Source organism: Castor canadensis, chromosome 10 (assembly GCF_047511655.1).
Source record: "Castor canadensis chromosome 10, mCasCan1.hap1v2, whole genome shotgun sequence".
NCBI classification, from domain to species: Eukaryota; Metazoa; Chordata; class Mammalia; order Rodentia; family Castoridae; genus Castor; species Castor canadensis.
Window position 1 is genome coordinate 83,013,278 of NC_133395.1, and position 18,454 is coordinate 83,031,731.

The following is an 18,454-nucleotide window of genomic DNA, read 5'->3' on the forward strand; positions in this document are numbered from 1 at the left end:
GGGATTGGACTATGAGCACATGATAAAAGCGAGAGCACACAAGGGAGGGGTGAGGATAGGTAAGACACCTAAAAAACTAGCTAGCATTTGTTGCCCTTAACGCAGAGAAACTAAAGCAGATACCTTAAAAGCAACTGAGGCCAATAGGAAAAGGGGAACAGGTACTAGAGAAAAGGTTAGATCAAAAAGAATTAACCTAGAAGGTAACACCCACGCACAGGAAATCAATGTGAGTCAATGCCCTGTATAGCTATCCTTATCTCAACCAGCAAAAACCCTTGTTCCTTCCTATTATTGCTTATACTCTCTCTACAACAAAATTAGAAATAAGGGCAAAATAGTTTCTGCTGGGTATTGAGGGGCGGGGGGAGAGGGAGGGGGCGGAGTGGGTGGTAAGGGAGGGGGTGGGGGCAATGGGGAGAAATGAACCAAGCCTTGTATGCACATATGAATAATAAAAGAAAAATGAAAAAAAAAAGAAAAAAAAAAAAAGAAGGTGCTCTACCACTTGAACCATACCCAGCCCCCATTTATTCTTTTTATTATTGTTCTTGTCTCCATCTTGTTAATTTCTTCCCTGAACTTTATTATTTCTTTCCAACTGTTGCTTTTGGGTTTGCCTTGTTCTTGTTTTTCTAAGAGCTTGTTGTGCATTGTAACTTATTTGGGATCTCACTGATTTTTAATGAAGGCACTTACAGATGTAATTTTCCTTTTGCACTGCCTTTGCTGTATCCCAGAGTTTCTGATAAATTGTGTTTTCATTTTCAATTGACTCTAGGAACTTTTTGGCCTCCTCCCTGCCAACTTATTTCTTTGATGCCTCACTGATCAAGAGTAAATGGTTCAGACTCCATGTGTTTGGATATTTTCTGCAGTTTCTCTTGTTACTGATTTCTGGTTTTATTCCATTGTGGTTTGATAAAACACAGGAAATTATTTAAATTTTCTTGTACTTGTTAAGACTTGCTTTATCTCCTAAGATATGATCTATTTTGGGGACGGTTAGGTGGGCTGCTCAGAAGAATGTATATTCTGTGACTGTGGGGTGGAATATTCTGTAGATGTCAAATCCATTTAATCTGTAGTGTCATTTAATTCTGGAGTTTCTTGGTTGGTTTATCTGCTGGTGAGGGTGAGGCATTGAAGTTCTCCACTATTGTGGTAGGATCTATTTGTATTTTAATATCTAGTAGAGTTTACTTTATGCAATTGGATGCACTGACAGTGTGCATGTTTACAATTATCTCCTGCTGGATAATTCCCTTTATCAATGTGAAGTGACCTTGTTTGTCTCTTCTAATTTTGTTTTGAAGTATGCTTTGTCAGGTATGAATATAGCAACTCCTGCTTGCTTTCAGGCTCCATTTGCTTGTAAAGTATTTTTCTATCCTTTTATTTTAAGCTTATGTTTGTCTTTGCATCTTGCAGGCAACAAATGGTCGGGTCTTGTTTTTTAATCCAGTCCACTAGTCTATGTTTTTTGATTGGAGAATTGAGTTTTTGAGAGGCATATGAAAAATTCTTTGTATTTTATTGGTTTTATTTTTCTTGTTCCTCATTTGTTCATCGGCTCATGTGGTGAGATTTATTTTTCCTGTTTTCATGGTGGCATTTTTCTCCCTCTTCTGTATGAGTATTCCTTTAAGTATCTCCTTCATCTCCTGCAGTGCTGATTTAGTGGTCATTTTTTTTTTTCGGTTCTGGGGTTCAAACTCAGGGCTTGCACCTTGAGCCACTGCACCAACCCTTTCTTGTAATGGTTTTTTTCAAGAGAGGGTTTCATGAACTATTTGCATGGACTGGCTTCAAACCATGATCCTCCTGATCTCTGCCTACTGAGTAGCTAGTATTATAGGGATGAGACACCAGTGCCAACTTGATGTTCATGATTTGCTTTAATTTTTTTTAATTGTGGAAGCTTTTTGTTTCCCCTTAATTATGAAGGACAGCTTTGCTGGGCACGGCAATCTAGTTGGCAGTTATTTTCTTTCTGGGCTTGTAATACATCATTCCATGCCCTCATTGCTTTTAAAGTTTCTGTTGAGAAATCTTTTTTTTCTGATGGGTTTTCCTTTCGTGGTGACTTGGCACTTCTCTCTCACAGCTTTCAGTATTCTTCCTTGTTTTGAATGCCTATTGTTTTACCTAGAGTGTAATATGGGGAGGTCCTTTTCTGTTCTTGTCTCCTTGGAGTCTTAATACCCTTTATACCTGGATGACCATCCCTTTTTGAAGACTTGGGAAGTTTTCTGGTATTACTTTACTGAATATGTTTCCTATGACTTTAGCTTGTACCTCTTCTTCCTCTATGCCCGTGATTCATAAGTTTGGTCTTTTAATGGTGTCCCAGTGGTCTTGCATATTGTTTTTTTTTTCTTCCTGTTTTCATCTGCATGTTCTAACACATCTATCTTGTCTTCAAGCCCTGATATTCTGCCTTCAGTTTAATCCAGTTTACTAGAGAGACTCAACTGAGCTTTTTATTTGACTTAATGATGTTTTAATTTCCAAAATTTCAACTTGACTCTTTTTTTTTTAAAGAATTTATCTTTCTGGATTCCTCTTTCCTGGCCTATACTGTTTGTGTCCTCTTTACTTTCATTGATAATTCTTACAATCATTCTTTTAATTCTTTGAGATTGCATCCACTTTACTATCATTAGTGTTTGTTTCTATGGAGTTGTTGAGTTTTTTAGGAGTCATGTTGTTTTTTTTTTTTATATATCTCATGTTTCTGCTTTGAGACTTGTACATCTGAGGTTGGAGGTTTTATTCATCTGTAATCTTTCAGTTGAAATAGTCTTTTTTTTTTTTTTTTTTGCAATACTGAACTCAGGGCTTCATGCTATACCACTTGAGCCACACCCAGTCCTGAAATATCAATATTCAGGCAAATCAGTATAGTAGCCAGGTTGAGATGGTATTTTTCACCATTGGACTGGGGATATGGCTGAATAGCTAAGATTTGACCATGTTCTCAGGGAACCAGACTGAGGAAGACTAGCTGGAGGCTCTTGTAGAAGGGTCAGTTGTCCGCTTTTGTACTGCTTTCACTATAAAAGCTTACCTTCTTTGTGTGGTGGGAGCAGCTGCTGGTCACAGAATGCTTTATAGCCTGTGCGCTGGGCAGGTTCCCACGTGCTCTACAAGTCCCTTAAGTTTGTGTCTCCAGGGGAAGCAAGTATCCAAGTCTATTAGTGACCCCCAAATGCATCAGAAGGTGTGGGGAACAGAACACTGATTTCTGCATTGGTTGGAGGAGAACTGAAAGACCAAGTTTCCTTGCCTCCTGGTCTCGATGCTTACAGACCCCTGTCCAGCCTTCCTGTGCAGAGAAGGAGGCTGTAGAAGTCTTGTGATTCAGAGGGCCTGGTCTCCAGTCTCCTTAGCCAGAGGTCACAGTGATTTAATCACAGCAAGAACAGCAGCTAAAACAGCCCGACTAGTCCTCCATGCCTCATGTGGCAGACAATGTGAAGAAAGCAGAATTTCATAAACCTACATATATGTGAGATTATGTAGAAAAACTTTAGAAATTGATTTTCTTCACTTATATAGACATAGGAATATGTACCCCTCTTCCTAACAGGAAAGGGTTCTGATATAAATAAATCTCTCTAGAGGGAATATTAGCAACTTTATAACCTGGGTTTTTCTCTCCCTTGAAATATAAACACATAGCAAGGCAATGTTCCCTCCTGAGGTCTCTGAAATAGTCACCTTTCATATTACCCAAGGTTCTTACTCTGGAGTGTGACCAATGGCTCCTAAGGAGATAAGGTTCACCATTAGGAGGTGACCTTCAACTCATAACCCTCCTGCCTCCGCCTATCAAGTAGCTTGCATTACAGATGCATGTCTTCACGCCTGGCTCCTTATGAATTTTAGAACCAGCTAGTCACTTTCTGCCCTTCTTCTCCCCTCCCCCACACAAAGGATTTCACTGAAACTACAGATCAATTCTGGTAAACTTGACAGTTACTGTATTGAAGTTGCTGACCAATGCAGAGAGTATCTCCCCATTTCTTCAGGACCTCTTCAGTCTCTCAGCGCAATTTCATAGCTTTGTTACTGTTTTTTAGAGGAGTACTGGGGGTTTGAACTCAGGGCCTCATGTTTGCTACTAGTGGGTGCCCCAACACTTGAGCCACACCCCCAACCCTTTTTTGCTTTAGTTATTTTTTAGATGGCGTCTTGTGTTTTCTGTGTGGGGCCAGCCTCAGACCACAATCCTCCTACCCACACCTCCCCCACTGGGAGGTTGGGATTGCAGGTATGCACCACCATGCCTAGCCCAAGACTGTACTGGTGATGCACGCCTTCTGTCAGATTCATCCCTAAGTATTTCAGATTTTATTGCTACTGGAAAGAGCATTATTTCAAGATGATTACTCATTGTACTAATCCAACTTATTTTTTAATATTGATACTTCATTCTACAATTTTTACCAAACACATTGATTGGTACAGAAAGTGGCACTTTTGTCACTTTCTACATAGACAACCTGGTCATTTGTTGTCAGTTTCATTTCTTCTTTTTCAGTCTGGATGAGTTGTTTTTTATTGCCTTATTACATTGACTATAATGTCCAGTATAATACTAAATAGAAGCATAGCAAACATCCTAGCCTTGTTCATGATCTCAAGAAGAAAGAATTAGGTCATTTGCCACTAAATACAATGTTAGCAGTTGGGTCAAGGAAATTTCCTTTTACTTCTTTGCTCAGAATTTTTATTAGGATTAGATGTTGGACTTTGCCAAACATTTTAATCTAAACCTAATGAGATGATCTTAATCCATGTTTGTGTGTGAATAGTAAATTAGTGATTTGCAAATGCTAAGCCAACATTGCACTCAAGGGTAAAAGTTCCTGGTATCTGCCTCCTGAGTAGCTAGGATTATAGGTGTGAATCACTGGCGTCTGGCTTTTTGGGGTTTTGTGTGTGTGTGTGTGTGATAGTGGAGTTTGAACTCAGGGCCTCATGCTTGGTAGGCAGGCACTCTACCACTATCACTTGAGTCACTCCACCAGCCTTGTTTTGGTGTTAGTATTTTCGAGAGATAGGGTCTCTCAAACTATTTGCCCAGGCTGGCTTTGAGCCAAGAAAAGAGACAGCTAGAATAAGGACTTACATAGAACAGACTTTAAGCTATGAAGATGAATGGGGTTCTTATCCATGGACTTCAGTTTCATCAGTGAAATGAGGTCACTAGCTGGGGGTCACGACAGAGGAGGCCTACGGGTAGCAGGCATGTGGAGAGAGGGAATTATCTGATTATACTAATCAGAGAAACGTGTTATGAGTTGAACTGTATCTCTCAAAATGTGTATGATGAATTCCCAACCTCTAGTACCTCAGAATAAAACCAAATTTGGACTTAAGGTAGTTAAAAGGTGGTAATTAAGTTAAAATAAGGCTGTTAGTATGGCCCCAACCCAAAATGCTTGGACTCCTTAGATGGAAACACAGATTGGTCCTGGACATGAACGCACACATAAAAGAATGGCCATGTAAAGACAAGGCAGCCATCTGAAAGCAAAGGACAGAGGTCTGTAATAGATTTTTCCAATGGCCTCAGAGAAAACCAACCCTGCAAAACCTTGACTTAGGACTTCTAGCCTCCAAAATTGTGAGAATAAATTTGTTTAAACCACTCAGACTGTGGTATTTTATTATGGCAACACTAGCAAATACATATGATAAAGTCGATTTAGAATTTGTGGCCACAAATTTAAAGTCAGCAATTACACTGGGTTCAAACAAAAGAAGAGCAAATAGAGCTCATCCAGTGGATTTTCTAATGAATACAGTGGAGAGAGGCAAAGTCCCTGGTCACAATTACATCATACAGCATCCTCAGGTCCATGCACCCACCAAAGCCAGAATTGGGAGCCACCTGATTGGTCACAAATTCTGCTCTTCTACCTTTTAACCCTTTCTACTCTTCAAGTTTGTACTCTAAATCCAATGTTTAGCTACATGATTGCCACAGCTACCTAGTCTCTCCCTCCCCCAACGCATCCTCCCTAACACTTTTAATTATTCCACTAAACATTTTTAAGTAGGCCCTCAGTTCTCTTCTGTGTTCTCCTAAACTGTGTGAACTATCACTACTTCCAGGCATGAAAACTAAAGTTCAGAAATATTAAATTGCCCATATGCACCAGAGATCTTTCTGTGAGCAATGAAAAGTACTTAGGTATCCATTATCAGTAAGTAGTAGTTCCTTATCTGTAAGATAAGTATATGATATATTAATAGTTGGTTTGGTTAAGCAACTATGAAATTCCTAAGCACTGTTAAATGAAATTTAATAAATCTTAATTAGCCTTGTCTCCATCACAGCCTATAAATAGTAACTGCAAATACTAAAATGTGACTCATCTAATTAACAAAATATGGTATTTTGTTGTTGCAAATACACAAAATTCAATGCTGAAAATGCAACTGGCACTCACACATAAATCTTTATAGTTTGCACTTTCTGGAAAGCCATGTGGCATCAGGATATGGAAATGTTACAGCTTTGGCTCTAAGTACTATTTATCCAGTCCCAAAACACGTCTGAAGTGTATGTATACAAGGACGTTAAAAGAAAAAAAAACCAAAAAACACATGATTATTTCATTAATGGGTAATGGGATTATTTTTTATGTATTTTGCAAATTTTCTATTAAATATATGTACAGCAGTTAGGATTTTGTTCAAGAGCAATTCTCAAGGCCAGGTCCCTGTCATTACTAAGGAGTAACTCTGGATAAATTCTTCATACATAAAATAGTCCAAATTATACAGGAAGTTGTATTTGGTAACATAAAGTTCCTGGTTGTCTTTATTATATTCACAGAGGTTATTTTAAAGAAAATCTTCAACTGGTGAATGGAATGGTATATTAAATTGTATTTCCAAAAATCTGCTTTACACTTTTTAAGGGCTGGAGGTGTGGTTCAACTGGTAGAGCTCAGAAGGTGCCAAGACCTGAGTTCAAACCCCAGTACCGCCAAAAAATAAAGGAAAAATACGCATTCAAGGAGGAGGTAGTGGTGGTGCACGCCTGTAGGCTACGTTCCAAGGCCGTCACCAAAAAAAAAAAAAATTACTTTCATGTTAACAGTTTTGATAAATACCTTTACCACACTTAAATGTCCAGTCTCAAACCTCGGAAGAAAATGCTGTTTGGGGGAAAATCTTATTTCCATTTAAAGGCCAGCATTATTTTTGACAGAAGGTAAGCACGCTTGCTGTTACACCACAAAACCTGCATCAGTGTGTCACACCCCAAATCACAGTGTGCAGTTTCATGGCAACGTTCATTCAAAATGCGGCTTCTGCCACCTGTGACCCAGTAACTTTGGTATTTCCGACCAGCTTCAAGAAGAGAGAGACAGGAGAGGTGAGCGACAATACTTTTAAGGACCAGGGCGTGTGGCGCCCCGAGCGGGCGCGTTGTCCTCACGACCACTTCTGGGTGACGTTGAGGTGGCCGAGCTGGTCGGCCGCGTATCTGTGCGGGGGGAACTTGGACTTGGTGGCCGCCTTGATGGCCTCGAAGGCCCGGGCCCTGCGCGCCGCGGCGTGGCCGCACTCCTGCTCGGCCGTCATGCAGGGCATGCTCAGCCAGTAGTGGTTCTCCGCCTCCACCTGCAGGCGACGCACCATGTTCTGCTTCGCCAGCAGAGACACGGTCCGCGGCCGCCGGTGCTTCCCGATCCACTGCCGGCCGGGAATCCGATTGCGGCGTAGTAGGGCGGTGAGGAACATGGCGCCTGCAGGGAAAGAACACAGGGCCGAGACGCGAGCTGGGGATAACCCGGCAGGCAACTGCACCGCGGACGCGCGACCCGAGCCCACGCGCCACTAGGGACCGGGTCCCGCAAACCCGCACCAACACCCACCCCGCTCCCTCACACAGCGGAAGTGGAAAACCCAGCCACCGCCCACAGTCCGGGGATCGAGGCCCGCTACTCACCAGCAGTGGTCTTCAGAGCTCTGCGTGCCTCAGGTCGCTCCCCGACGCGAAGGCGGAAGTGCGGTCGCCTAGCGAGGCCTTCTGGAGCGGTCGCGCGAGACTTCAGCTCTCGCGAGAGGACTTCTGCGCCTGCGTGGAACCGAGGACGCGGCCGCGCCGACAGATTCAAAAGAGTGGCGGGTTCGTTCTGAGCAGAGTGGTGGAGTCTGCTTGAGCCTAGATTCCAGCTCAGCTGCCCGCCATGGACCCGATCCGGAGCTTCTGCGGGAAGCTGCGGACTCTGGCCAGCACGCTGGACGGTGAGACGGCCCGGCTGCAGCGAGCGCTGGACGGAGAGGAGAGCGGTGAGTGCGGACGGGCATTCGACAGCGTTGGGCGGGGTTCGCTGCGACGAGGACTGACAGCGGGCGGGAAGGAGCGGACCGACCCGGGTGAGCCTGGCCCCAGAGGTGCTGGTGGGGGAGCGGCGCCCGTCACACGCTCGGCGTTCGTCAACTGAGCCCCGGAGGTGCAGGCCTTCCCATGACTTACTCTCTTTCTTTTTTAATGAACACATGATTGTACGTGTTTATAGAACATGCTTTCTTATGATTCCTCAGTTGTGTCGGTGTGCCCGTTTTTAATTCCACGGAAATCCACAGTACTCTTCAAATGATGAAAGTAGCACTGCTATTACTATGTTGTGAAGAGACACAGAGGCACTTTATAAAATCTAATTGGCGAATGGAGCTCATAATGGGTGCACTAACTGGTACATGACATGCCTAGACGTGTTACACATGTTGTGTGCTTGTTAATGTGCCATCTAAACAAATTGCACTTTCCTTTTAATATGCAGCTGTTATGCAGGGGCAAGTTCAAGATCAGCCTAGGCTATATAGCAAGAGCTTATCTCAAAAATAAGTAAACAGCAGCTATTTAGCATTGTTCTCTGATATGCTCTTTAATACATTACATGTATAGTACATTACATATATAGTGACTATCTCACCCTATAATGGTCCACAGTTGCAGTTAAACATCTGTATTTTCCCCTACAAACTATATTGCCAATACAAATACTATACTTTGGGTGATTCTAGAATTTGAACACAGGTCCTCGCACTTATAGGCAGGCACTCTAGCACTTGAGCCACTCTGCCAACACAAATTCTAGTACTTTTTAAAAAAGAAATAAAATTTTTTGTTGTTGGAAATGGGGCTTGCAAAGCTGGTGCTGTACCACTTGAGCCACACTTCCAGTCCATTTTTCTCTAGGTATTTTTCAGACTGGGTTTCTTGAACTGTTTACCCTGGCTGGCCTTGAGCCATGTGTGATCTTCCCTATCCAGTCTCCCAAGTAGCTAGAATTACAGGTGTGAGCCACTGGCCTCTGACTTGCTAGTGTTTATATGAATGTGTTTTCAATTCTCTTGAGTCTGTATTTACCTAGAGGTAGGATTTCTCATACGGTAAACCTATATTTAACTTACTGAGGAACTGCAGAATTGCTTTGCAGAGTGGCTGCACCACTGCACATTTGCACTAGCAAGGACTGGCAGTTGTAATTTCTTCACATCCCCACCAACATTTGTTACTGTTTGTCTTTTCAATTAGAGATCCTAGTGACTATGAAGTTGAATCTCATTGTGGTTTTGATTTGCTTTGTGGTTTTGATTTTGCATTTCCCTAATTAAAATTGGTCAGCTTTTTTTTATTATTATTTCTCAAGGCTCAGGTGCTTATGAATTTTCCTTATTGAATAAAAACATCAATATTATGATGAAAAAAAAGATGCGCCAGTCCTCCTTTCAATCCTTTCACAGTCCAAGGGGAATAGTTCTCAGTAGCAACCAGGCTCTCTTGCCTGTTCCCACTGTGAGGAGGAGGGTCTCAGAATGCCATCTTGGGATGAGGGGAAGGGACCCTGCCCTAGCATATTCTGGGGAGGGAGGACCTGGGTGCAGCGTGAGGCCTCACTCCTGGAGCTTTCACTGTTGGTGGCACCCGGGGCTGTGCTGCTGCGCCTGCTGTGCATTGAACCACCTGAAGATGCTAGGCGTGTGGATGCCATGGCCCCACACCAGGACACAGTTGTCACCTGGAGCCTTACACGGGCCGTTAAACACCATCATAGATGGCAGAGTTCTGGTGCTTGGCCACACATTCTGGCACTTAATCTTCACCTTTTTGGCAGTGCAGCCTAGGGAAGGGACTGGGCTCACTGGCTGGGAGCGCTGGCTTGGGAGCACAGCCCTGAAAGGACAGTTGGTTTTCATTAAGAAGTTGCAAAAAATATATCATACAGTGTTTTTAAAAACAGAATGTGATAGCCACTGACTTGGGGCACAGAAGCCTCTGGGAGAATGTGAAACCCCAATCTGATCTGTGCCACCACCTCCTAGCCCAAGTTGGTCAACTTTTAACAGCAGAAAGGAACTCATCAAAAGAGGAGTGTTACAGAAAAAAAAAGAGCAATAGAATCCTTTTAGAAACTACTTTGACATTATATATGACTCACTGATTACTGACAAAGGTCACAGTGCCGTGAGACAGTGATGTCTTCTTGCATGTGGCACAGAGGAAAACAGACCTTTGCTATGGACTTTTATCACAGGCCATATGCAAAAACTGTTCCAGTTGGTTGTAGTTCTAGATGTAAAAGAGACAACTGTAAAGACTTTAGGAAAAGGCCAGCACGGTAGTACGTATCTGTAATCCAGCACTCGGAACCTGAGGCAGGAAGACTGTGAATTTGAGGCCAGTCTGGGCAACATAGCAAGACCTTGTCTCAGCGCTCCCCCACAAAAAATGTTTTTAGAAAAAAGTGAGAGACCTGTGTTCTGTCATTGACAAATTTTGTCTTGTTTCTTTTTGGAGGTGGTGGGAGTGGTTGGTATTTTGATGGTAGTGGGGTTTGAACCTGGTAGGCAGGCACTCTGCTGCTTCAGCCATACCTCCAACCCTTTTTTTCTCTTGAGTTTTTGAGATGGGATCTGACTTTTTGCCCAGGCCAGTCTGGACTTTGAGCCTCCAATTTTTGGCTTCAACTCAAGCTGGGATAACAGGTACATGCCACCAGGCATCTCAGGCAGTAACCCAGTTACTGGTTGAGATGGGGGTGCTGCTTACTTTTTGGGCTAGCCTCAAACTGTGATCCTCCCAGTCTTAACCTCTCAAGTAGCTCATATTAGAGGCATGAGTCACCAACACCCAGCTTGTTTTATTCTATTTTGGTGGTACTGGAGTTTGAACTCAGAGCTTTGAACTTGCTAGGCAAATCTTCTGCTTGAGCCACTTCTCCAGCTCTTGTTTTGGTATTTTTTGTACAGGGGCTTACTATGTAGACCAGGATACCTTGAACTCATGATACTCCTGCCTCAGCCTTCTGAGTGTGGCAAAGATTTTAAAATAGGAACCAGAAAGTAATGATCATAAAGGGGAAAAAAATTGCTAAGTAGGACTTTAGAATCATGTTTATCAAAATTAAGAGAGTGAAAAGGCAAAATATAGCATAGAAGAAGATGTTATACATGTTTCTGACATAAGATTTGTACCCAAACAATACTTACAAATTGACAATACCACAGAAAATGAAAAGTTTTAAATTGATATTTTAAATTATCATCACATGTGCCAGGCATAGTGGTAGACAACTGTAATCCCAGCATTTGGGAGACTAAAGTGGGAGGATGGTGAGGTCAAGGCCAGCCTGGGATACATAGTGAGACCTGTCTCAAAACAAACCCACAAAAAAGTTTTTACGTGACCTTTAAATTCATTAGTCATGGGGAGATACAAATTAAATCCCAATGCAGTACAGGTGGGCACCTGCCAGCATAACTAAAATAAAAAAGAGGGACATTCCACGTGTCTGTAAAGATGTGGAACTTGATGTGCTGCTGGTGGGAGTGCAAACTGTAACCACCACACTGGAAAGCCACTTGGCAGTTTTTACTAAAGTTGAACATAGATATAACCTATCACGTAGCACTTTTTGAGGTCTTTAGCATACGCAAATGTGAAGTATTCACACCAAAAGCATGTTCTAGAAAGTTCAAAGCAAGCATATTCATAATAGTTCCAAATTAGACACAACACACAAAGTTCAGCAACAGGATGGATGTGATGCCGTGCCGTGGAAGATACGGCAATGAGCATGGGTGGTTGGATTATGGATAAACACAGAGGAATGTCACAAAGCATGCTGAGTGAAAGAAGCCGATCACAACAGAGTACACACACTGCTGAATTCATTAAATGAACTTCATAAACAGGTAAAACTGCCTCATGGTTTTACAAACTGGGGGGAGGGAAAATCCTCAACAGCACTAGTAAAGTTTCACTAATCCTCCCTCCCCTTTACTTCTCTCCTTCCCTCATTTTTTTTCCCAGTACTCAGGGCCTCACGCTTGCTAGGTAGGTGCTCCATTGCTTGAGCCACTCCGCCAGCCCTTTTATTTGTAATGGAATTTTGGAGATAGGGAGGGGCTGGCTTTGAACAGTGATCCTCCTGATCTCTGCTTCCTGAGTAGCTAAGAGTATAGGCATAAGCCACTGGTGCCTGACCATCCCTCATTTCTTGAGGCGAGGGCTGGCTAGGCTGGTAGATTCGCTTTGTACAGTTCATCAAGCTGTATGCTTGTCACTGGAATACTTTTCTGTATATATGTTATACAATAAAGGTTTTAAAGGGTTGGTGGGGTGGCCAAATAGTAGAGTACCTGCTTAGCATGTTTGAGACCCTGAGATCAAGCTCTAGTGCCATTAAAAAAAAAAAAAAAAAAAAAAAAACTTTAATACTGTTTAAAGTAATCAACAGGAGATAAAGCCTAAAACTACATTAAGTTTTCTATGTTCTTATTCCTTGTATTGGACTTTTTTCCTTTCAACATTGATATTGAAGACTTTGAAGATTATCCAACAAGAATTTTACATGACCTTCATTCAGAAGTCTGGACTCTAAAGGTATCATTCCTATAATACCGGTTTATCTTTTTCTGTGGTGGGTAATTTTTTTTTTTTTTAGCTTAAGTAAACTTGGAAGTTAGCAGATATATAATGTATTTTCTTTCCTCATAAAAGGACAATATTAATATTCTTCTTGATAAAGCAAGATTGGAAAATCAAGAAAGCATTGGTTTTATAAAAGCAACAAAAATACTGATGAACAAAAATTCAACAGATATTACAAAAATAAGAGAGTTTTTCGAGAAGTATGGATATAATCCACGTGTCAAGGAAAATTCAGGTTTGAATAACTTTCATCTTACAGCATTTGGTTCAGTATTGAAGGTGGCAGGAGCTGGGCACTGGTGGCTCACACCTGTAATCCTAGCTAGTTGGGAAGCTGAGTTCAGAGGGCTGAGGTTTGAGGCCAGCCTGGGGAAAATAGTTCAGGAGACCCTATCTTCCAAATAGCCAGAGAAAAATGGGCTGGCAGTGTGGCTCAAGCAGTAGAGCTCACTGATAAAAAGTCCTTTCTTAGTTCTAAAAGTTTCATGGTCTGTAGTATTGCATAATGGCTTAGAATTTTGAGTCAAAGCCCCATTACGGTGGTGCACCCCTGTAATTCCAGCTTCTTCAGAGTCTGAGGCAGGGTGATTGTAAGTTGAAGGTCAGAATAGGCTACATAGTGAGACCTTAACTCAAAAAAAAAAAAAAATGTATGTGCCAAATTTGCATGAGTTCAAATCTCTATTCCACCGCTTACTTGCTGTGTTATCTTTGGCAGGTTCCTAGCCTTATACCTCAGTTTCTTGTCTAGGGTGGGGATATTTAATACATCTACTTCATGTGGTGCAGAAAGACTAAGTAGGATAAAATTTTCATAGAGCAATGCTTGGTACGTCAGTCACCCAGTATTAACTGTTCTTTTGGCTCTAGTATGCTACAGTGTCTTCGTGTCTTTTATGAAAATGACCTTTTATATCAGTAAAACATTAATTAAACTCAACAAGTGTGAATTGAAGATGAGGGTACAAGGCATGTTAAATAGTCCACATGGCATGATGAAGAGAATCCTGCTGACTTTGGTGTGAAAGAGCAACAGGTCAATGGGCCCCAGTTTTGACATGTCACCTTGATAATCATATCTTCCTACTGAGGAGTGATAATGGTGATGATTTTGTTGCTCATATCAGTGATAGTCCTCATGTAAACACAGCAGAAGGTTTTTGGCAGCTCTGGGAGCACCCCTCAGAACTCACAGAAAGCATAATGCTGAAACAACTCAGTGAGCTGGAAGCTCTTATAAGGGCCAGAGCCACAAAATCAAAACACAGAACCCATTAGCAGATGAGGATGTGCATAACCTTCAAGCGATTTCCTAGTATTGTCTCAGCTACACTTTTGGTAAAGGTGTTCCTAAATCAACCTAGGATAAAAAAAATTTTTAGTGTGGTGGCAGTACTGGGGTTTGAACTCAGGGCCTCATGCTTGCTAGGCACACACTCTTACTGCTTGAGCCAATCCGCCAGTCCAAAATTTATTTTTGTATAGCATTCTTCCTTCTTTAACTCGGCCATCTGGAAGTTAAAAATCTAAAAAATATACTTTGTGTTAAAAATCTAGAGCACCACTAGACAATATAATGTTTATTGAAACCACTTCCAATGGCTCTGCTCCTCCAGGCACCAATCTTGCAAGATTACCATTAAAGTCTCTCATTCACTGTTAAAAAAAAAAATCTAGAGCACAGTTGGTTGCATACTTAATTCCACACTGACTAATGAAAGGATAGTTTCAGAAAATATTAAGAAAGACTGATAAATGTCATTAATTGGGGAAGTAGGGAAATGGGACTTTTATTTGTAGGTACTGATTTTTCAAATGCTTTATTTCTGTCATGCATCATCAAAATGGAGCACAAATAAACAATAGAAAATTAAGATTTGCACAAAGAAATAAATTTATGTTGTACTAAACATGAGATTTTTCTCTTTGAATATTTACCTCTTTGATTTGTCCTCCTAGTGTGTGAGCAAAGAGTCACTGACTCCCCCTCAGAGCTGGCTCAGTGTGGATACCTACAGAAGCCTGACCTGCAGGGCAGTCTGCCTGGCTCTTCTCTTTCTGAGAAGCCCCCACGGAGTCCACAGCTCTCAGACTTCGGACTTGAGCGGTATGTGGTGTCCCGTGTTCCACCCCAGCAGGCAACAATCAACCGTAAGGAAGAGCACAGAGCTAAAACTCCGCCTGCCAAACAATCAGTAATTCAAGTACCAAAAACCCCAAAATGTGCGCTAAAGATGGATGATTTTGAGTGTGTAACTCCTAAATTAGAACATTTTGGTATCTCTGAATATACTATGTGTTTAAATGAAGATTACACAATGGGACTTAAAAGACTGAAGAATATTAAAAGGTAAGCAACTTTCCTAAAAGGTATATTTTTACCTAACTTCCTTAATCTTTTGCACTTACTGATTTTTTTCTAGAAGAACTATGTTGTTTCAGACATTATTTTTCCTTTAGAAAGTTTTCATATACTTCATGTTTTAAATGTCCCTGAATCACTAATTCCATCAGCAAAGTGTGAACTATTAATTTTCTCAGGTGAGAAGCTGAGCAGTGATAAAAAGCCTGACAAAAGATAGTATTTGTAGGGATAGAGAGAGGGGATAGAATTAAAGTTTGTAAGAATTTATGACAGCTTTGGTGTGGAGACCTGGGAAGAGGACAGTGTAGGACAAAGCCTGGACTTCTGTCTTGTTGTTTGTGATAATGCTACATAAAACTTAGTAAGGGCTGTGCAGTTTTGAGGGGATGGGTAGTATGTGCACGTCGATTTGAGGTGTCTACAGATACTGTTACTGCCTCTAAAACTTAGGTATTTTTCATAGGAGTTTGAAGCTAAGTGTGATTCTGGGTGTGATTAGCATGAAAATTGTAATTAAAACCATAAAAGTTCAAATGAAAACACTTAATCAGAAGCCAAGCAACCATAAAGGTAAATCTTTCACTACTGCTATCACTAAAGAAGGAAAGTAAACATTCAAGTCAAAGAGTCAGAAAAAACATTTGGGAGAAAGAAGGGACAAGAAACACCAAAAAGAACAAAATGTCACTATAAAAGATTTTTAGAAGAGTAGAACTGATAAATTGAAGAACTGGTTCTTATTTAAATATAAATGCAAACACAACAATGGGATTGGACTATGAGCCCATGATAAAAGCGAGAGCACACAAGGGAGGGGTGAGGATAGGTAAGACACCTAAAAAATTAGCTAGCATTTGTTGCCCTTAACGCAGAGAAACTAAAGCAGATACCTTAAAAGCAACTGAGGCCAATAGGAAAAGGGGAACAGGTACTAGAGAAAAGGTTAGATCAAAAAGAATTAACCTAGAAGGTAACACCCACGCACAGGAAATCAATGTGAGTCAATGCCCTGTATAGCTATCCTTATCTCAACCAGCAGAAACCCTTGTTCCTTCCTATTATTGCTTATACTCTCTCTTCAACAAAATCAAAAATAAGGGCAAAATAGTTTCTGCTGGGTATTGAGGGGGTGGAGGGGAGAGGGAGGGGGCGGAGTGGGTGGTAAGGGAGGAGGGTGGGGGCAGGGGGGTGAAATGACCCAAGCCTTGTATGCACATATGAATAATAAAAGAAAAAAAAAAGAAAAGAAAAATTATATTTTACTTAAAAATAAATAAATAAATATAAATGCAAATGACAAAATTAGGAACTATTGGTTACTTTTTTGTTGTTGTCGTTAAGGTATAAGAAAATACAGATTTTCAGATAGTTGGGCATGGTGCTGCATACCTGTAATCCCAGCAGGAAGATTTGGAATTCAAAGCCAGCCTGAGTTACATAGTAAGAGACAGTCTCTCAAAACAAACAAAATTTTCAAATAAGTAAAAGTGTTTGAAACAATACAAAATGATTGAAATGGACCTGAAGTAGAAAACCTGGATAATCAGAAGAAAAGGATAAACATTAACAGAGAAATAGCTCTAGAAGGCTCTTTGCAGCCAGGGGCAGTAAAAGTTTGCAAGACCCCATCTCAGCCAATGGCTGGGTGTGGTGGTGTGTGCATGTCATCCCAACAGCATGGAAGCCTGACTGGGAGGATGGTGGTACAGGCCAGCCCTGGCATAAGTGAGACCCTATCTCAAAAATAAAGCACAAACAGTATAGTTTGAGTGGCAGAGCACCTGCCTAGCAAGCATGAGGCCCTGAGTTCAAACCCCAGAACTGCTAGAAAGAAAAAAAAAGCTCTGCACACAATAATTTTCTGATGAATCCTTTCATAACCTCGTAGTCCCTGTAAGTCCTGTCTCACATGAAAAGCTGTTTTTCTAGGGATATATAAATTCTAATGCAGGTGCTGGCAGCCAACCTCAGGGCCTTCCTGGTTCTCATCCTCACTAATATGTGATCCTGTTGACCACATACAGTTAATAAGAGATACGGAACTGAGATTGATACATGGCTTTCAGACTGGCATACAGGCCAGGTGCCAGTGGGGCACACCTGTGACCATAACTACTTGGGAAGCAGAGATCAGGAGAACTACAGTTCAAGTCCAGCCTGGGCAAAAAGCAAGACGTTATCTCAAAAAAAAGTTACCCAACACCAAAAAGGGCTGGTGGCTCAAGTGGTAGAGTTTCTGCCTAGCAAGCATGGGACCCTGAGTTCAAACTACAGTACCACCAAAAAGAAAAAAAAAAAGAGAACGAAATAGGACTGAGGATGTGGCTCAAGTGGTGAAGTGCTTGCCTGACAAGTTCAAGGCCCTGAGTTCAATCCCCAGTACTGTAAAAAAGAAATTATGAAAATGATGAAATAAGAATAATATAGCAAAATGAACTGTCATTATAAACTATAGCCACAGGCCAATTCTAGCCTCAAAAACTAGAAAAAGAAAATTCTTCAGTTTATTTAATGACATTGATATAACTTCATTTTCCTTTTTTTCACATTACTGGGGACTGTACCCAGAGTGTTATACATGCTAGGCAAGTGCTCTACCCCGTGAGCCAGGCCCCTAATTTGGATGTTGATACACTATGACCCAGTCTAATTTATACATATATAACAATCCTAATTAAAATATTCAAAATTGAGTTTAACAAAATATTGGAAATACAATGGAGTTATATTGCATTAAGCTTTCTAAACTATGCAAGTACAGTTTAATGTTTAGGAACTCATAATGTGATGCTACAATAAGGAAAAAAAGGTGGGATAATCTTTAATAGATACTGGGGAATTTGATAAAACTTGGCAGCTGCTCTTCATTTAGAATGTTTGCTCAGACTCTTAAGTAGGAGCTTTCAACATGACAATGTTACCTAACTCAATAGTGCAGCTGTCACTATATACCAGCATTCTTACACCCTAGGTAACATGAATGAGGTAGGAAGTAGGAGTAAGTATTTCTGAGGTGTATCTCTAGGCTGGCATCTTTTTTCCAACTTCTAGGCCGGGTTCTCACCTAGACAATTCAAGAAAAAGAAATATGAAACTTCTCAAAATAATAAAGTTCAAGA

General features: G+C 41.2%; 2 protein-coding genes across 5 annotated transcripts in view; one reads left to right on the forward strand and one right to left on the reverse strand.

Annotated features, from left to right (window-relative positions):
• Nucleotides 1–2,835: 2,835 nt before the first annotated feature.
• Nucleotides 2,836–18,454, forward strand: part of Ska3 (spindle and kinetochore associated complex subunit 3) — a 29,645-nt gene continuing 14,026 nt past the window's right edge. The window contains exons 1-4 of one of the 4 annotated variants that reach the window (XM_074043705.1): nt 2,836–8,319; nt 12,861–12,922; nt 13,040–13,205; nt 14,930–15,320. In XM_074043705.1, coding sequence (XP_073899806.1) covers nt 8,217–8,319; nt 12,861–12,922; nt 13,040–13,205; nt 14,930–15,320 — 722 coding nt within the window. In that variant the 5' untranslated portion in view covers nt 2,836–8,216. Of the gene's footprint in view, nt 8,320–12,860; nt 13,206–14,929; nt 15,321–18,454 lie in introns of those variants that run through there. The other 3 variants (XM_020167665.2, XM_074043704.1, XM_074043706.1) reach the window with 3 other exon arrangements.
• LOC109689007 (large ribosomal subunit protein mL63) lies at nt 7,459–7,767 on the reverse strand. Its single transcript, XM_020167657.2, has one exon. It carries the CDS (start codon nt 7,765–7,767, stop codon nt 7,459–7,461), a length of 309 nt encoding a protein of 102 aa, XP_020023246.2.

Excerpts from the sequence above, each read along its gene's own strand:
- LOC109689007 (XM_020167657.2), bottom strand. The coding sequence starts at position 7,767 with ATGTTCCTCACCGCCCTACTACGCCGCAATCGGATTCCCGGCCGGCAG.